At 41.3% G+C, this 16702-nt stretch overlaps 1 protein-coding gene across 10 annotated transcripts in view; it reads left to right on the forward strand.

Annotated features, from left to right (window-relative positions):
* Positions 1–16702, forward strand: part of RAPGEF4 (Rap guanine nucleotide exchange factor 4) — a 289375-nt gene that overhangs the window by 64762 nt on the left and 207911 nt on the right. For 6 of the 10 annotated variants that reach the window (XM_064586688.1, XM_045868609.3, XM_045868608.3 and 3 more), the window contains one exon: positions 6930–7076. The exons of 2 other annotated variants lie outside the window; for them this stretch is intronic. In XM_064586688.1, coding sequence (XP_064442758.1) covers positions 6930–7076 — 147 coding nt within the window. Of the gene's footprint in view, positions 1–6929; positions 7077–12920; positions 13856–16702 lie in introns of those variants that run through there. 2 more of the 10 variants (XM_045868612.3, XM_064586687.1) reach the window with 2 other exon arrangements.

Here is a 16702-nt window from a genome sequence, read left to right on the forward strand (position 1 = left end):
GTAGATATGCTATGAGACAGTTAATTTTTCTTGAGCCATTAATAGAAATGATTTAAATATGCTTACTAAAAAATCTGATATCCCTTGAAGGTACAGGACAGTTAAGAAAAAATCTTGATTGGGGCGCCTGGGTGGCTCAGTTGGTTAAGCGACTGCCTTCAGCTCAGGTCATGATCCTGGAGTCCCTGGATCGAGTCCCTGGATCGAGTCCCGCATCGGGTTCCCTGCTCGGCAGGGAGTCTGTTTCTCCCTCTGACCTTCCCCCTTCTCGTACTCGCTCTCTCTCGTTCTCTCTCTCTCTCTCAAATAAATAAATAAAATCTTTAAAAAAAAAAAAGAAAAAAAATCTTGATGTACTTATCACAGAGAATTCTTACATCCGTTTTGATGATTGTTAGTTATTTCAAATTTCGTCCGATTGTCTGTAACTCGTGTGAGTTGGATTTCAGCGGATGTGTATAGACATTTGTAAGACACATGTTTATTACCTCAGTTATCGGTGATACATAGCTATTGGCTTTCTTAACACCATTCCTACTTTCTTAGTGTAGTTATGTTTATAATGCAACGAACAAATAAAATGCTTCATATGAGAACGCCTACTTTAAGAAAACCTAGTATATCATAATTCAGATGTACAAAGCAGACAAATTAAGGGGTGATTAGTAGCAGCACAAAAGGATTCTTTGATTTACAGCAGGATTCTTCAGAAGGGTTCCCTTGAATACAAGCTCCCCCAGAGAGCTGAAGTGTTTTGCAGATCATTCAAACCACTTGACATCCAGACCGGGAGACAGAGAAACTTGGAATTTAAGTGTTGAAAAACCATTGTTAATTGAAGATTAACACAAAATGAATGTAGAGATTCTCTGTTCTTAGAATAATAGAAAAATATAATTTGCTTTTTAGAAACATAGTTACCCTATACATGTATATCAATATGACTAAGGCAGAAATAATCTTTTCCATTATGTATGGAGCATCTACTATGTGCCAGGAACCATATATATATTGTCTATATATTACTATATAGACATATATATATTATTATATATAACTCTATATATTATTTATATTGAATCCTGCTAATAATCTTATAAGAAAGATTGTACCCATTTCATAAATGAGGATATGGAGCTTCCTGGGATCATTCTACCCAAAGCTACAAGACTAGGAATTGGCAGAGAAGAGTTGTGAATGTAGGTCTACAAGGCTCTGCTTTCCTCACCACACTGCCTACAGGGGATTTTCCCCTCCATGGACGGAGTGTTCTGACTCTGGGCGCTTCCAGGTGTGTGTCCTTTGCCCAGTGTCCCCTGCCTTCCATCAGGGCAGCTTTGTTGACATGTTTGCTAACTTACTTGACACCAACTTTTATGAATAGAGATAACCAGACCCAGCTTATCCCAGTGAAACACATACAGTGCCAAGAGAGTGTTCAGGATTTCAGTTGGTGCTTAGCTGGGTAGAGGAGGAGAGCCTGGAAACTGGACGCCACTCATGGTGGAGGTAGGAGCTGTCTCGATGGCATGTTCAGGCATGCTGGGCAGGACATGGGAGGAGGCTGAACACTGGAGCAGCATGGCCCCCAGGTTAGTAGGGTAATGGGCTGAGTAGGTCTAACTAGTGGTCACATGATGGGCAGGGAATCAGGAAGCAGGCCCAGTGTTGGAAGCAGGCAGCCAGGTGTGCTGATGAACAGGCCTGGCTGCGGAAGGGTGCTGGAGAGGGACTGGGGCCCAGGGAGGGCTGTCAGAACCAGGCAGTTGGCCATGTTGAAAAGAATTAAGATACCTGGCAGGTGACCAAGGGAGAGTCGTAGAAAGACAGAAACTCCATTTCCCCAACTGAGGTAGGAACTCTGTTATTAGAACTGGGGCACAGGATCAGAGTGGGAAAAACTAATGATTGTTTACATTTCTTCTAATGAGAAAGAGGGTTGGTGCCCCAGCCTGCATTGGATTTGATCCACTAGGTGAGGGTCAAGCAGACCCCAGTATTGGAATTGGAGGGTTAGAGGGGGAGCAGTGCTGTTTTCTATTTTCCTGGAGACTTGGACTTAATATATAGAGATAAATATATATAAATAAATATATAGATTGGCTGATTGAAAAAAAAAACCTCTGTTTAATTATTACTTTAATTGATTTTTCCTATTGAACCTGGGCAAGCAGTACTTCAATTTCCTATGATAATTGAAGAGGTATATGGAGAGGTGATTAAACTGACTAGTTCTAGTCTTAACTCTTCTGCTTGCTAGCCATGCTCCCAGACATGTTCCTGAACATCTCTGGGCCTGATTTTCCTCAACCTATGAAATAGCAATGATGTTGCAGGATTGTTTTAATATTACCATCGATAAGAATATCCACAATTTATTAAGCACTTCTTTTGAGTCAGGCTCTGTGTGAAGCAGTTTAAATAAATTATTTCATTTAACTGTTTTGAGGAATAAATAAGGCATCATAGTCAAGACAGCTGGCCCAGTGCATGGCACATGGTACTCCACTCACACACACAGAGATCCACTTGCATGCTGACGCACTGTAGAATGTTTACTGTTAAGGGTAAGTGGGTGATTAAGTGTTCTAGAGGATAGGAGAAGGAGTGATCAGGTTGACTGACAGGTGAGAGAGTTGCATCAGGTGGGAGGAAGAAACCAGATAACATGTCAGTGACATGCCACAGGTCACTCTTTTTTTGAGCGCCCTCACCCCTTTATGGAGTAGAATTGGCCTCCAAGACCCAATATGCTTTACTAACACAAGGAAGTCTTTCCATGTGTCACCCAAGGGATATTACACTTACTATGTGTCTGCTGCAAAGCAGGAAATGATAAGCTGGGGTCTGTCCCTCTTACAGAAGTCCCTTTGAGAATGCTGGTGCAGCCCAGCACCTCCCCAGAGGTCTCAGGGTAACCTAGGACTCACACAGCCATGTCTGGCTAACCCACTCTCTTGGTTTGGGTTTCCCTAGAAGCTGAGACTAGGATTTAGTTGCAAGTGGGTTTTTTGAAGATGCCCCCAGGAAGCCTTGTAAGGGAGTGAGCACTGAGACAAGGAAGAAGGAAAGCCAATAAAAGTGTGGTGAGAAGGTTTCAGCTGGGCTCACTCTTTCAGGCAACCGTCTAAGAAACTAGTGGAGGGTTAGGAAGCCAGCGTACTTTTCTTCCTACTCTCCTGCCTCTTTGGTGGAGGTTGCCCCTTCCAGGCCTTGACCGCCCAGCACTCTGCCCTCAGGTGGAGCAATGCAGATGCCTGAGAGAGGAAGCTGCATGTGCATATGGCAACTGTCCAGAAAGCTATGACGACTCTGGGGGTGAGGTGAGGTCAAGAGTGGGGGGAGTCTGGCAGGACTCCAACAACATCTGCTACAACTACCATCCTATGTTGCAGACATTCAAGGTTTTAAATCTACATTTCCTGTTTGCAAATCCTTAAAATAAATTGCCATCTTATCACAAAGTAGAACCTTTCTTTGCTGTTATTAATATTTTATATTCCCTGCCCCAGGTCACTGTAAATATTTTCTCACAGGTGGCCTTTCTGCACCTTCATCTGCGAACGAGCAGGAAATAAAACAGCCTGAGTAGTCTCTATTAAATAAGTGTGGAGACATGAGCAGATCTCTAGAGTATGTATAAACTTTAAAGAAACAGTAATATTACATTCAGAAATGGACACTTTCAGCCCCAGGCAAAGGCATGCATTGAGCCTATGTGCAGGGGTTCCAGCTTGGAATTCTGACCATAGGGATCTGGTCAGATGTTAGTGTGGACTGAAGTAAGAGTGCTTCCACCACATGGACTCACATTCATCCTGCCTTTCAGTGTACATGCTGAGCAACCTATCTTGGTTCTGCTAAATGAGAGAACACTGGAATGTAAATTTCTCTTTTTGATAATTCGCTTCTTAGCACATTGCAATGCCCTGTCTGGGATTCAGAAAATAGCACCCATGGACTCTAAAGGTACTGATTGATCTTTAGAGTGAAAATGTTCTTCTTAGGACCTTCTTCTTCCCAGTGCCCAATCCATACTTCCCAAATCCATTCAGCTTTCTAAGTGCATTTGTCTTAAAAATACTGAGTCTGCTGAAAGTTAAGTTTGAACTTAGAAGCAATACTCCTTTCAGGTGAGGTTTTCCAGTCCTAATTTCAAGATCCTGTCTTGTTTTTGTGACTCCCTGTGTTCTTAAACTGAAGAACATCACGTATGAAGGAGGAAACGTGGGAAGGACGGATCCCACATTCAGTGGGAGAGTGAGGGACACTGGAAATGAGCCGAGGCGCTCGATCAAAGGGCCGAGGATGGGACTGTCCCTTGCAGAGGTCCTGACCCGTGACTTGTGCTAACAGTACTAACAGGACTAATGTTAGCTATGGAAGGCACAGGGAATGTTAAATTCTCCAGGGGACAGTCAAGAATACTTTCCATTTTTTGTCCATCACAAGAGCTGTTCACTAGCAAGAAGCTGGGCTCATGTGACTTTCACGGCCTACGTCTTTCTTTGTATACCTTTTGATGACAAACTACGTAGTCAGGGATAGGAGGTGAGAGAGGAGAAGATAGTTCAATCCAAAAAAGTCTATAACCAGCTCACAAAAAACAGATCTTCTTAGTTCCTTTGCATTATGCTTTGCAGATAACCCTAGATATTTAAGCCATGTGGAGGGTGGCGGGACTAATATTAATGGTGCATCCCTGTCAAGTTTTAAAATAGAATTTTACACTGAGAAGTATAAAATAGGCAAAAGAATCCTTTCTGAGGGGTCCAGATGAGAAAGTAGGCAAATGGGACTCTCAAGGGAACCTGATAGTCTAGAGAATTTATGGAAGTCTGTGATTTATCATAATCCCTTTTGTGCTTTTACTAGAATTTTAAAATTACTCAGAGGTAACTAAGTCACTGAATATTGATATTTTGGTTCTGGGGATATTTTTCTGACTGAATTTGTTTGCAACTGCCTCTCTGGAAAATTTATTAACAGGCTATTCTTACATTTCCCCCCAATCATTCTTCCTTTTCTGAGTTATTATTGACTTTATTTTCCTGAACACAATTTTATATGGTAATATCTGGGCAGAAACAATTTGCTATGGTTCAAGGAACTGATTCTTATGGGCATTTGTCTTAGTAATGTGATTATGGAGTCACTAACTTGATCTTAATAACATTTGCCTCGTATCGTCTATTAGATGCATGAAAGGAAAACTGTGCTTTCTCACTCGGAGGATTACCCTCGTGTATCTCCGTTAGTTGATAATGCCCTGCAAAATTAATGTCCAGGTGATTTTGAGGAGCTATTTGCATTATTTGAAAGTAGTTAGGATTAAATACAAATATTATCACCAATGTCACATGCAGATTGGAAATTACTTTTTTTAGTATACCTTGAGAAACATTTATATCATTGATTCACGGCATTTTATGAACTAGCCACACTGCACCTCATCTGAAGCTGTTCTGACTCCATTGTGGCTGCAGGAGGCAGCACGATACAAAAAGCTTGGAATCTGCAGTCGGAGAGCCGTGGTTAGACTCTGACTGCATCCCTTACTGTGTGTGTGGACCAGGGCCCTGCGACTCGACCACCCCGCCCTCAGTTTCCTCATCTCTTCAAGACAGGCTGACGGGGCAGCATCCCGATTCCAGTTACCTACTGAAATATCATAACTGCATCCTCTCACTAAAAAACTCTGTTCGTTTTCAAAAGATTCCCTCCTTTTTCTCTTAAAACAGATAGTAGTCATATAAAAAGATAATCCTGTCCACAGAAAGACTTGAACAAGGTTACCGCTTGCAGCTTTATTCATAATGTCCCTGAACTAGGATCAACCCAAATGTTCACCTGTAGGACAACGGATAAGGAAATTGTGGCATATTCACGCAATGGAAAATTACTTGTCAGTAAGAGGAAAAAAATTACTGATCCGTGTGACAATGTGGATGAATCTTACAGACATTATGTTGAGCAAAAGAAGTCAGACACCAAAGAGGGCATATTGTCTGACTCTTTTTTTTTTTTTTTAAAGATTTTATTTATTTGACAGAGCACAAGCAGAGGGAGAGAGAAGGAGAAGCAGGTTCCCTACTGAGCAAGGAGCCCGATATGGGACTCGATCCCAGGACCCTGGGATCATGACCTGGGCCGAAGGCAGCCGCTTAACCGACTGAGCCACCCAGGCGTCCCTCTTTTTTTTTTTTTAAGATTTTATTTATTTATTTGAGAGAGAGAGAGAGAGCACGAGCAGAGGGGAGAGGCAGAGGGAGAAGCAGACTCCGCGCTGAGCGGGGAGCCCGACGCTGGGCTCCATCCCAGGACCCTGGGATCACGACGTGAGCCGAAGGCAGACGCTTAACCGGGACTGAGCCACTCAGGTGCTCCTTGTCTGACTCCTTTTACATGAAATCTTAAAACCAGCCAAACTCCAGGCACCTGGGTGGTTCAGTCAGTTAAGCATCTGCCTTCGACTCAGGTCGTGATCCCAGGGTCCTGGGATCAAGTCCCGCATCAGGCTCCCTGCTCACGGGGAGTCTGCTCCTCCCTCTACCCCTCGCTCCTACTCGTGATCTCTCTCTCTCTCTCTCTCTCTCAGATAAATAAATAAAATCTTAAAAAAAAACAAAAATAAAGCCAGCCAAACTCCTTTATGGTGCTAGAAATCAGAACACTGATTATCTCTGATGGGAGGGTCCTGACTGGAAAAGGGTACGCGGGGAATTTCGGGGTGATGGGGATGTTGTAGGCCTTGATTTTGTTGGTGTTGGTGATTACACCGGAGTATACATTTGTCAAAACTTGTCAGACTGTGCAATTGAATCAAGTGCTTTATTTTGTATAAATTATGCTTAAATTCAAAGAAAAGACAACTCACCCATATCAGTTAAATGTTTAATTTTCTAATGACCAATTTTGGGGATTCTCAGGATGCAGTGACCATCTGTACTCTGGGAATTGGGACAGCCTTCGGAGAGTCCATTCTGGACAACACACCCCGCCATGCGACCATCGTTACTAGGGAGAGCAGTGAACTGCTCCGCATCGAGCAGAAGGACTTCAAGGCTCTATGGGAGGTGAGCCCCAAGGCTTCTTTGTCAATTAATGTAGTTGCAGAAAAGAAAGGGAGCTGCCACATGGATAATGGCATTACAGTCAAGCCTTAATGTGTTCTGTTCTGAGCCAGTGGATGGAATTTAATTTTCAAAAATTGTTTTTGAAATGAGTGAGTGAAAAAGCCATTTTGACACAAGACATCTCCCCCCTTTTTTTAATTTAGTGCTTGCTCAATTTTCTGTAGTTTGACATACCTTATAATTATTTCTTGAATGACCATAGAGTGTTTTATGTATTTCCTCCCTCCTATTCCACAGATGTATTCTTAACCAGGGAACAAAATACTTTGACATTTTCTTTTGCATTTTAAAAATCATTGTTGACATGTTCCCTGGTAAAGTGGAATGAATGGGGTTAACATCTGCTTTGGTTAAATGCTTTTAAAAATGATGGGCCCTGTAATAAGGTATGGAAATGAGGGACATAGAGATGTTTGGTTACTTGCCAACCTCAAAATGCATAGGTGGCACAGCAGTGGATGGATGCAACGGGTGCTGGTGGCTTTTGCATTTACCGCTGCTTACCAGTGCCCCTTAGGGTACTGCACTCATTTACAAGAAGTAGGGGGAATGAATCATCTTATATGCAGTAATGGCAAGTGGAGCACTTAGAAAGGCCCAGCTAAGCCTTGCATCTTTCACACTCATTCCTTTTCAGTTCTGCAAGCTTCTGATTTTAACCTGTGGTTGTTCCTTATCTTTGTCCTTGGCTCAGTATGTCCAAGTGTTAACCCATCGAGCTGGCAGGCTTTGCAACTTGTCCCAGTGTGGCTAAGATTTTAAACTTGATCTAAAAAGAATTTTATGTAATCAAATAGTTTCCTCCAGAGCCAAACAAATGACAGATGCATTAAGGGAGCAAACCTGCAGGTGAATGAGTGATGCTTTGCCTTAAAAGTCCTGCAAAGCCTTGGAAGGCCTTGGTGGTGAAACCTGTTACTTTTATTCTTGGCAGTAGTGAATAAATTGCGGGGTTGCTTGTTTGAAATGTTCCTCTTAGAAAATATTAAAGAACTCCAACTGCTCTGTAAAGTTCAGAGACAAAAGCTAGTTTTAGGAAGGCAAAGCCAAAGTAGGTTTGCATGAGGTGTGTGCGGAGAGGTTTTCTGTCAATTAAAAGGGACCAAGCTTGAGGCAAATAAGTCTTTTTTTTTTTTTTTTGATCTTTCATGTTTAAAAGGTAAACTGAAAAAGTCTTTTCCAAAAAAGAAAATTTGGAAAACTGGTTTAAGAACAAAAATCATTTCCACCTGTGATGTATGTCATTATAACTGCTTTTGTCTGTTATGACTTTTTCAAGTTGCTCATTGAGGATGGTTTGTGGAAATATTTAAAGTTTTATTTTAATTAGGAGCCCTCAGTACTATGAAGGAAGTTCCTGAGAAGTTGCTACCTGTGAACATTTTTAAAAAATTTGTTATTAGAAAAATTGTCAAACATACAGAAAATCCAAAAGGATAATACAATGAACACCCAAACATCCCCACTTACTTTGGCAGTTGCTAACATATAGCCATATTTGTTTCATCTTTGGTTTTTTTTTTTGCTGAACCACTTCAAGGTCAACGACAGACATTATGACATTTCATCGTAAATATTCAGCATAATCTCCAAAAAGTTAGAATACCCTGCTACCTACCCATAATACCATTATTACACTTAACAAAACTAAAGATAATACCCTAATATCTAATACCGAGTCCACAGTTCCAACTTCCCCATAAATACCCATAAATAAATAAATATTTATTCAATAACTATCTTTTAAATCTGTTTTATTTCAAACCAGGTTCAAATAAAGAATCACGTATTACATTTGGTTGTTATAGCTCAGTCAGTCTGTCTCTCTCTATATATCCCTCCTTCCCTCTCTCTCTCTCCCTCCCTCCCTCCTTACCCCTCTCTGTCTCTCTCTTTCTCCCCATGACATTGACTTGTTAAAAAGGCCAGGTCAGTTTCTCCCAAATTCAAGATTTGTTTGATTGTTTTCTCATGGTATCTTTTTGTACCCCTACCCCAGGGCTTCCTATAAATGGAAGTTAAAGCTAAAAGCTTGATGAGATCAAATCAAACATTTTTTGGCAAGAAAAGGTCAGAGGTGATACTGAGTACATCAGGAGGCTCATCACATCTGGATGCTTTAGTTTGATTAGTGTGATCCTGTCGTTTGATTGCATTTGAGTACATTTTAGGGCTCTTTTCCACAGATATTTCCCTTAAAGGAAAATTACTAAATGGGGGTATTGATATTGAGGGTGGTCTTTGGTATCCCAAACCTTGTCATGTGGTTCTCCAGCTTGGTGGGTCCAACCCTTCATCTGTGACCTCAGAGCAGACTTCTGATCTCCCCTGTCAGTGACTTAAGTGAGCTGAAAAGAAGGAACAGAGTTTTTGTCTGACTTCTTATTTTACAGGTGGAGGACTGAACCTCACGTGAGTAAGAGATTAGTCAGATACTTCATTTTATTTGCCTGTTCATGGAACTAAGTACAGAGTGCAAACTACATGCTCAGTCAACATTTTAACTGGCTAAAATGAAAATGCAAGAAACTCCATTATCTAGCAATCTCTGTGAGTCAGAACTTTATTAATGGGCACAATTGTGCACCTACACTACGTGATAATCCTAAGACCTCGTAAAATTCTAAATTACCTTCTAAATAAAAAAGATTGACTCCAGTTTATTCTACCATTCGTTTTTCAACAAATATTCATTGAGTATCTCCTGTGTGTCAGGTGTGGATGTAGCAGCAAATAAGTTTGGCCGAGCTCCTGCTCTCCAGCAAAGGCTTCTGTTCTACTTGGAGAATACAGAAAATAACCTACCAAGTCATAATATTATTTCAGAGTATAATATATCATTATCATTAAATAGATTTTATTTCTATTTGAATGAGTGGTCCCTTGATGACATATATAACACTGATCTGCTAGCAAAATATCTGATGTTCAGAATACCTGTTCCTTGATTATGTCAGATAATAGAGTTTATGACTCAGCCATTTATTACACTAGTAAATAATACTCATTAGCAAAATTGAAATTCAAGCTCGCACTGTCCCCTGAAACCTAAGTTAGATCTGCCTGCCAAACATTAGAAGGAAAGGATTATGTCAGGAAAGGCTCAGGTAGGAGCCTTACTGAACTGTGAGATAGTGGGAAGAAAGCAGCAGAAAGGTAAGCTGGATAATGCCTCTCTTGTTGGCAAGGTAAGGAGCTCAGTGTTGGGCTATAGGTTAGAAATAGTAAAAATTAGATAACCTGAATCGAGCATCTAAATTTGCATGTTCATCTCATTTGACTACTTACTTTTGAAGAATGTTACGGTGGGTCCATTGTATATCAAGCACCCTCTTGTTTAGCTTTGTCTCCTTATCTGTGCCCTGTTGTCACTTAAAGGGGCCGGAAGATAAAACACGAGGGCCGGAATTCTGAGTTACTTCTTCTAACTCTAAAAATTAAGATCTGTAGCCACTGTCAGGTAGCATAGTCTAAAAGTAGCTCTTTAATAGGCTGAGCAAATAGTCTATTTTAAATCTTCCACTTGGGACTTTAATGGCAACACAAAGCTAGGGAATCCTGCTTCCTTTCCTGACCAAAGGCAAGTTTCATCGGCTCTCTGCAGGAAGAGAACATACTCAGAGAACTACATGTGATATTTTGAAATCCTATTCAATTTCATCCCAGATACCTCTTGCTTTATATTGTCTATTATGTTGTAAGTTAAATTGGTAGCACCCAGTGTATTTAAAAAAGTTATTCCCATAAATGTAACCAGAAGCATTATATATAGCCTCTACAAATACATCAGAGAAAGTATTCCCCAAGATGTAACTGAGGTAGCAGCTTTGTTTCAGTTGCTAATTTATGGTCAGATTTAAGAGCATTGGGTTGCTCCATCTTAAAACAAAGTCATGTTTTCTTAACATAAGTGAATTATGGTAAATTTATTCAGAGTTGGTCAATAATGCATCCCCCTTCTTACGCCTCTGTGGTATTAAAACTTAATAAAATATATGAACCAGGGTATAAAACATCTCATTTTTCAGTAGCATTTGGGGGATGGAGAGAGAAAGAAGAGGAGAGGAGACAGGAGATAGTTCTGTTTCTGAATTTCATTTGGAAGAAAATGGATTGAAAAGTCTTGGAATACCATGTTTAGTTTTTTTTTTTAATTCTTTTTTTTTTTTTTAAAGATTTTTATTTAGTTAGTTAGTTATTTGACAGAGAAAGAGAGAGCACAAGCAGGGGGAGAGACAGAGGGAGAAGCAGGGAGCCTAACGTGGAACTCCATCCCAGGACCCTGGGATCATGACCTGAGCCGAAGGCAGACACTTAACTGACTGAGCCACCCAGGCGCCCCCACCATGTTTGGTTCTTGAGACAGACATAAGTTCAACTCTTTGGCACTGGGTGCATTGCATACCCTCAGTGAGAAAGTTAAATGGCCGAGTAGTGAAAGGTAGGCTTGCGAGTTTTAAGCCAGTTATTAATATTTGATCCAAGATTGTGGGTATTTATGACTGCTGGTGGCTCTTGGACTAAATAAAGAACTGATTTACTGTCCAAATCCGTGAATTTCTTCACAGCACATGTAGGATAAGGTTTCCAGTAGTTACAAATGACTACAACAAGGGTTTTTTTTGCTTTTCTTGTTGACTTTCTATCTAACTCGTGTCTGTATGAAGATGCTTTCAGCTTTGCAGCATCTTTTGACATCTGTACATCGACTATTCCAAATACATGAAATTGAATGATGAGGTGAGTCCAGTGTATTCAGAGAAGTAGATTCAAGAGGCACTCTCGATCAAATTCGTAAGAGACACTACTAAGAGGTCCTTGAAATAGTGGTCTACCATCTGCTTAGCTGTGTTTCAATTGCATGAACATCATCTGGCCAAAAGCTTTCCTTCCTTGTGAGCCATGTTTGAGCATGTTCAAAATAATAATACGTATTTATGAATAAATCATTCGAAATTTAAAGACAGCAATAAAACTACAGAGCCTAAAAAAAAGCAATATTTTAAATTTATAGTCTGACCCATTCCGTAATAAAAGTGATTTCTTAGCTGTAATTGTTACCCAGAAACTTCTTGGCATACATTGTGATTTTATTCTAACCAGGGGATCCCATGTCACAGAGAACCATTGCTCAGATGTAATGATTGATACAGGAGAGTTTATTCCCCAAATGTGTCTGTGGCCTCAGTAAATATCAGTAAGTGACCAAAAATCTATTTCATGCTTTATGGGATATAAAACTGAATGGTAAAATGAGGAAATAAGTGCATGTTCTGTCTTAGCAAAAGAATGCAATTTATAAACAGGAATATTTCTTTTTTTTTTTTTAGATTATTTATTTATTTGAGACAGAGAGACACAGCGAGAGAGGGAACACAAGCAGGGGGAGTGGCAGAGGGAGAAGCAGGCTTCCCGCTGAGCAGAGAGCCCGATATGGGGCTCCATCCCAGGACCCTGAGATCATGACCTGAGCCGAAGGCAGATGCTTAACCGACTGAGCCACCCCGGTGCCCCAAAACAGGAATATTTCTAAGAGTATGAATATTGTTGCAGAAATATTTTTACATCTGTCTCTACTCCCTGATTTTCAGAGTGTTTTATTTCTCGATTCTACCAGATATCTTGGCAGTTGTGGGACTGAAAAGCTTTTTAATTATTTCCATTCACTGCCTTTTCTTGGACTATGCAGGGATAAAAAGTTCTTTTCCATTAATAATCTTTCAAGTCACTGTGAGAATAGGAAGTATTGAAATAACAGCAGCTTAGTCTTTGTTGATGCGCTTTAAAATCCTTATTAGAATAATATACTTCTCAGAGGCATCTGCTCCTGCTTGAATAGACTTGATGTTCCTGTCTGTCTCGGGCTGTCAGAAAAATTAAAGCCAAATACTTAAAACATAATATCAGAACATAAAAATCTCCGAAGTCCTTTGGGTGGTTTTATTACTCTATTTAGCATGCACACAATTTCAAATTGTTTCACTCTTACTTTAATGGGAGGCTTCCAAGGTGGGCTGGTATCTCAGGTAAATGTTTTAGTGGCCCTGGGCAGTGAGGCAGGACTGCATGACCCATCCTCAGACAGGCAGCCCCTTGCCTGCCTGTTAGTGCACAGGGACCCACGCTCTCATCTGAGGACTGGCTGGAACCTAAAAGCCAAGGGACATGCTTTCTCCCAAGTCAGAAGTCTGTGCTTACTTTTGGCAACTTTGGAGCTTATACCGTAGGGTTACTTCCCAGGCCAGAAATTTGCATCAAAAGGCTAAGAAAAATACATCCAAAAATAAACATGAAAGCCAAGATTTCATGCCAGGAACTCCAGCCACACACATCCTGTTGGCTGGTTCTCTTGACTCTCCTCGCAGTTGTGATTCTTTTAAACCAAGCGGAAGCCTGCTCTGATGACTTGGACCTTATGTCTGCTCCAGGGTCTCACTCCTCTGTCCTCAAATCCAGAAAGGAAGGGAGTGAAGTTATTAGGAGGTAACTAAGTTAAATATATGTGTATGTATATAGGAAGTCTTTTCCTATTGCCTTTGGCTGCCTGAGCTTTTCTGGAGAACCACCAGCACTGGACTGAGATCCTTTTAACACTGATAGATACAAACAAGGAATTATCGGCGATGAAGGTGTATTTTGCTGTCCAAATAAAGGACAGATATTCACTGGATATTCGGGAACTTTGAGAGACAGGAAAAGAAGGACATATGCCCTACAAGGTCAGAATGGTTCTTTTTTTATTCTTTGGTGGGGAAATGTTGTATGTCACAGTTTGCATTTTGGTTTGAGGAATTATACTGTGAAACATCTCTGGCTTTTCTAATTATGTTCCACCAGACCTAAATATGTACAACGGGACTGACATAATTTGATTTCATCCTTATTTGTGATGCGTGTGTGTGGAGGGTGGAATGGCGGCTCATCTTTTTCTGATTGTGAAGGGTATGTTTGTTTAGCCTGATGATCTTAAATATGTTTCTATATAAACAAAGATAGTTGTTCATAACTAGTCAGTTACATTTATCACATTAATATTAAATGTATGTATTTATCTGATGACATATTTGAATGGCAGATATTAAAAATGAATTTGGGATAAGGAAACAGACCGGAAGTGATGGTATTTCATCCCCTGGACGCTCAGTGGGTATCTTGCCTGCAGCTCTGACTATATGAATTCCTTAGTGTTTATGGGAACTCTGTTACATTATTGATCACTTGAAGTCATACCAGCTCCACAAGCTATGATTTCACTATTTCTCAGAAGATGATCAGGGGGTCTGAGCAGATCAAGGCTTAGCTGGCAGGTGCCAGCAATGTCCAGATGCTGCGGGTAGGCCTGTTGGCCCCATGCTGTAAGCAGTAGTCATCGCTTCCTAACTGGTGCTCTTCTGGGTGTTCATTTCAGGAGTGTGCACCGGATACTAGGATCTTGTAGAAGCTGTTGTTAGCAGAGGTTCTGAAATGTCTCGCATGGCGGTGCATTTGCCAGTCACCTTTGACCCCTCACTGCCTCCCACCACCCACCCCCCTGTACTTTTATCTTGCAGTGGCCCTCATTACTCTCCCAGCGAACCTACCACTCTGTGTGGCTGCTAAGGAGCTTCTCAACTCCATGTTAATTGATGCCACTTATGAAAATTTCATCTTTTAGAAACTCCTGTCGTATTCAACAAACATACACTTCGTTCCCACCACGCGGAGGTGCAAAATGTATCCTGTCTGTCCTTCTGGTTTACCATCTAGTGGAGAAGAAAGACAGGCATAAATACAAATCACCCTAATGTAAGACAAACTGGAAAGTACTCTAAGGAAGATCCAGTGTGCCAGAGGACATCCTGGGGAGGGCAGAGAGAGATTCATTTCCATCCAGAGTATCATCTTGAACGAAGACAAATAAATCGGGTTCTGAATTCTTCTGTGGCTAACAGGGCCGTTTTTCAGCATCCCTAAAGGATTGGGGTCAGTTAACCAAATTATAGCATTTGAGGCTGTCGTGTCCCAAGGGGCTGACCGCACAGAAGAGGCAGGCCTTCTTCACTCCTATTGTGCTGTGTTCTGTCTTCTCCTCCTGTGATAGGCGCCTGGGCAGGCTTGGATAGGGGTCGGCCTGCCCTCTGAGGGTGTCATGTGTTGCATTCCCAAATGCCTGGCTTTGTATTTTGTTTGTTGTTCAGTCATCATCTGGAGAAATCCGCTCTGAGGTTTAATGGGTCCCGCGGGCAAAGGCAGTTCTAGCTGGGAAAACTTTAAGAACTTGAGACTCAGAAGGAACTCGTGGTATGGACTGGGGGATATTGTTAAGCTCTTTATGTGTAGGAAGCCCTGTGGTCATGGGACTTTTCTGTTCTCATTGGGCTGAATTCCACTCCTGCATAGTCTCCAGGCTGCTGCGGAGAGGTTAGAGCCCAGTCACTGGGGCAGGGTGTCTGACACCGAGGAAGGAGCAGCAGGAAGTCCTGTCACAAAGTCAGCCTCTCCGAATTCCTGCAGGTTTGCCTGTCGTTGATCTTACTAACCTCAGTGTTCTGAGCTGTCTGGCCCAAACCTTAAATGCAAGACAGACCTTCTAAAGGTTACTGATGTGGTCAGGTGGTTTGGCCTGAAATTCTGATCTATTCCTGGTTTAACCCACCTTTGCTAGATCACTTTTTGGGAAGCTCTCCAGCTCGTGGGCCACCTATTTGTAAATGTAAAGATAGCTTTACTTAAATCCTGCCTCGCTGTCAGGAGTGCTCCAAGTTAATGTTGATTGATAACTGAGGTGCCTTATGAATTGGAAAATTTAGTGCCCCTCTCCTTCCCTTTTGGTTTGCAAATTCAAGAAGGCAAAGCCACAAATTATGTGAATGGAAAATATAAAGTATAGACAACAGTTCATACTGTATCAAATGATATCATTGGAAAGGCAAGAACTTTTTGATATCTTTCATCATTTACAGTTGTCATTCTTAAAACTAGTTCCACATTAGAATTACCTGGAAAGCTAGTTAAAAATTCCCATGTGTGGGCTCTCCCTAGAACTATGAAACCAGAATCTCTAGAAGAGGGGCCCTGGGCATCAGTGGCTTCTTCAAGCTCGCCAGAGGGGCCTGCTGGGCAGCCAGGGCTAAGAACCTCTGTCTTCCAGCAGTGGGCTTTGCTAAATGGGCACTGTGCCCCTTTGCATCTGCTTCTGCATTTACCTGCCTGGCATTTTTTTCTGTGCTAAGGCTCTATGATTGAACAATATGTTTATTCCTTGTTTGTGTTAAATCTCCTAGTGTAATTTTTCCTTCTCTCATATAGACATTCTACTTCCAAATTGGGGTTCCTGCCAGATTTAAGTAATAATGGCAATCAGTACTTTAGAGATACAGTGAGTGGTGTTTTTTGTTTGAGGGTTTGTGTTTAGAGGTTGCCTGTGTGGTCTGGTTATTGAAAGTGTGAGAATCAAGTGCAACCCCCCCCCCCCAAATTCCACCATCCTACAAGCACACATCCTCTTATCTGTCAGAACAATCGTGTCGTTACACATCATGTAGCTCCTGGAAAATTCCACACTGTACCTTTGTGAGAGAATGAGA

Source organism: Mirounga angustirostris, unplaced genomic scaffold, assembly GCF_029215605.1.
Source record: "Mirounga angustirostris isolate CCGP_5_RB_7025 unplaced genomic scaffold, mMirAng1.0.hap1 SCAF_3, whole genome shotgun sequence".
Taxonomy (NCBI): Eukaryota; Metazoa; Chordata; class Mammalia; order Carnivora; family Phocidae; genus Mirounga; species Mirounga angustirostris.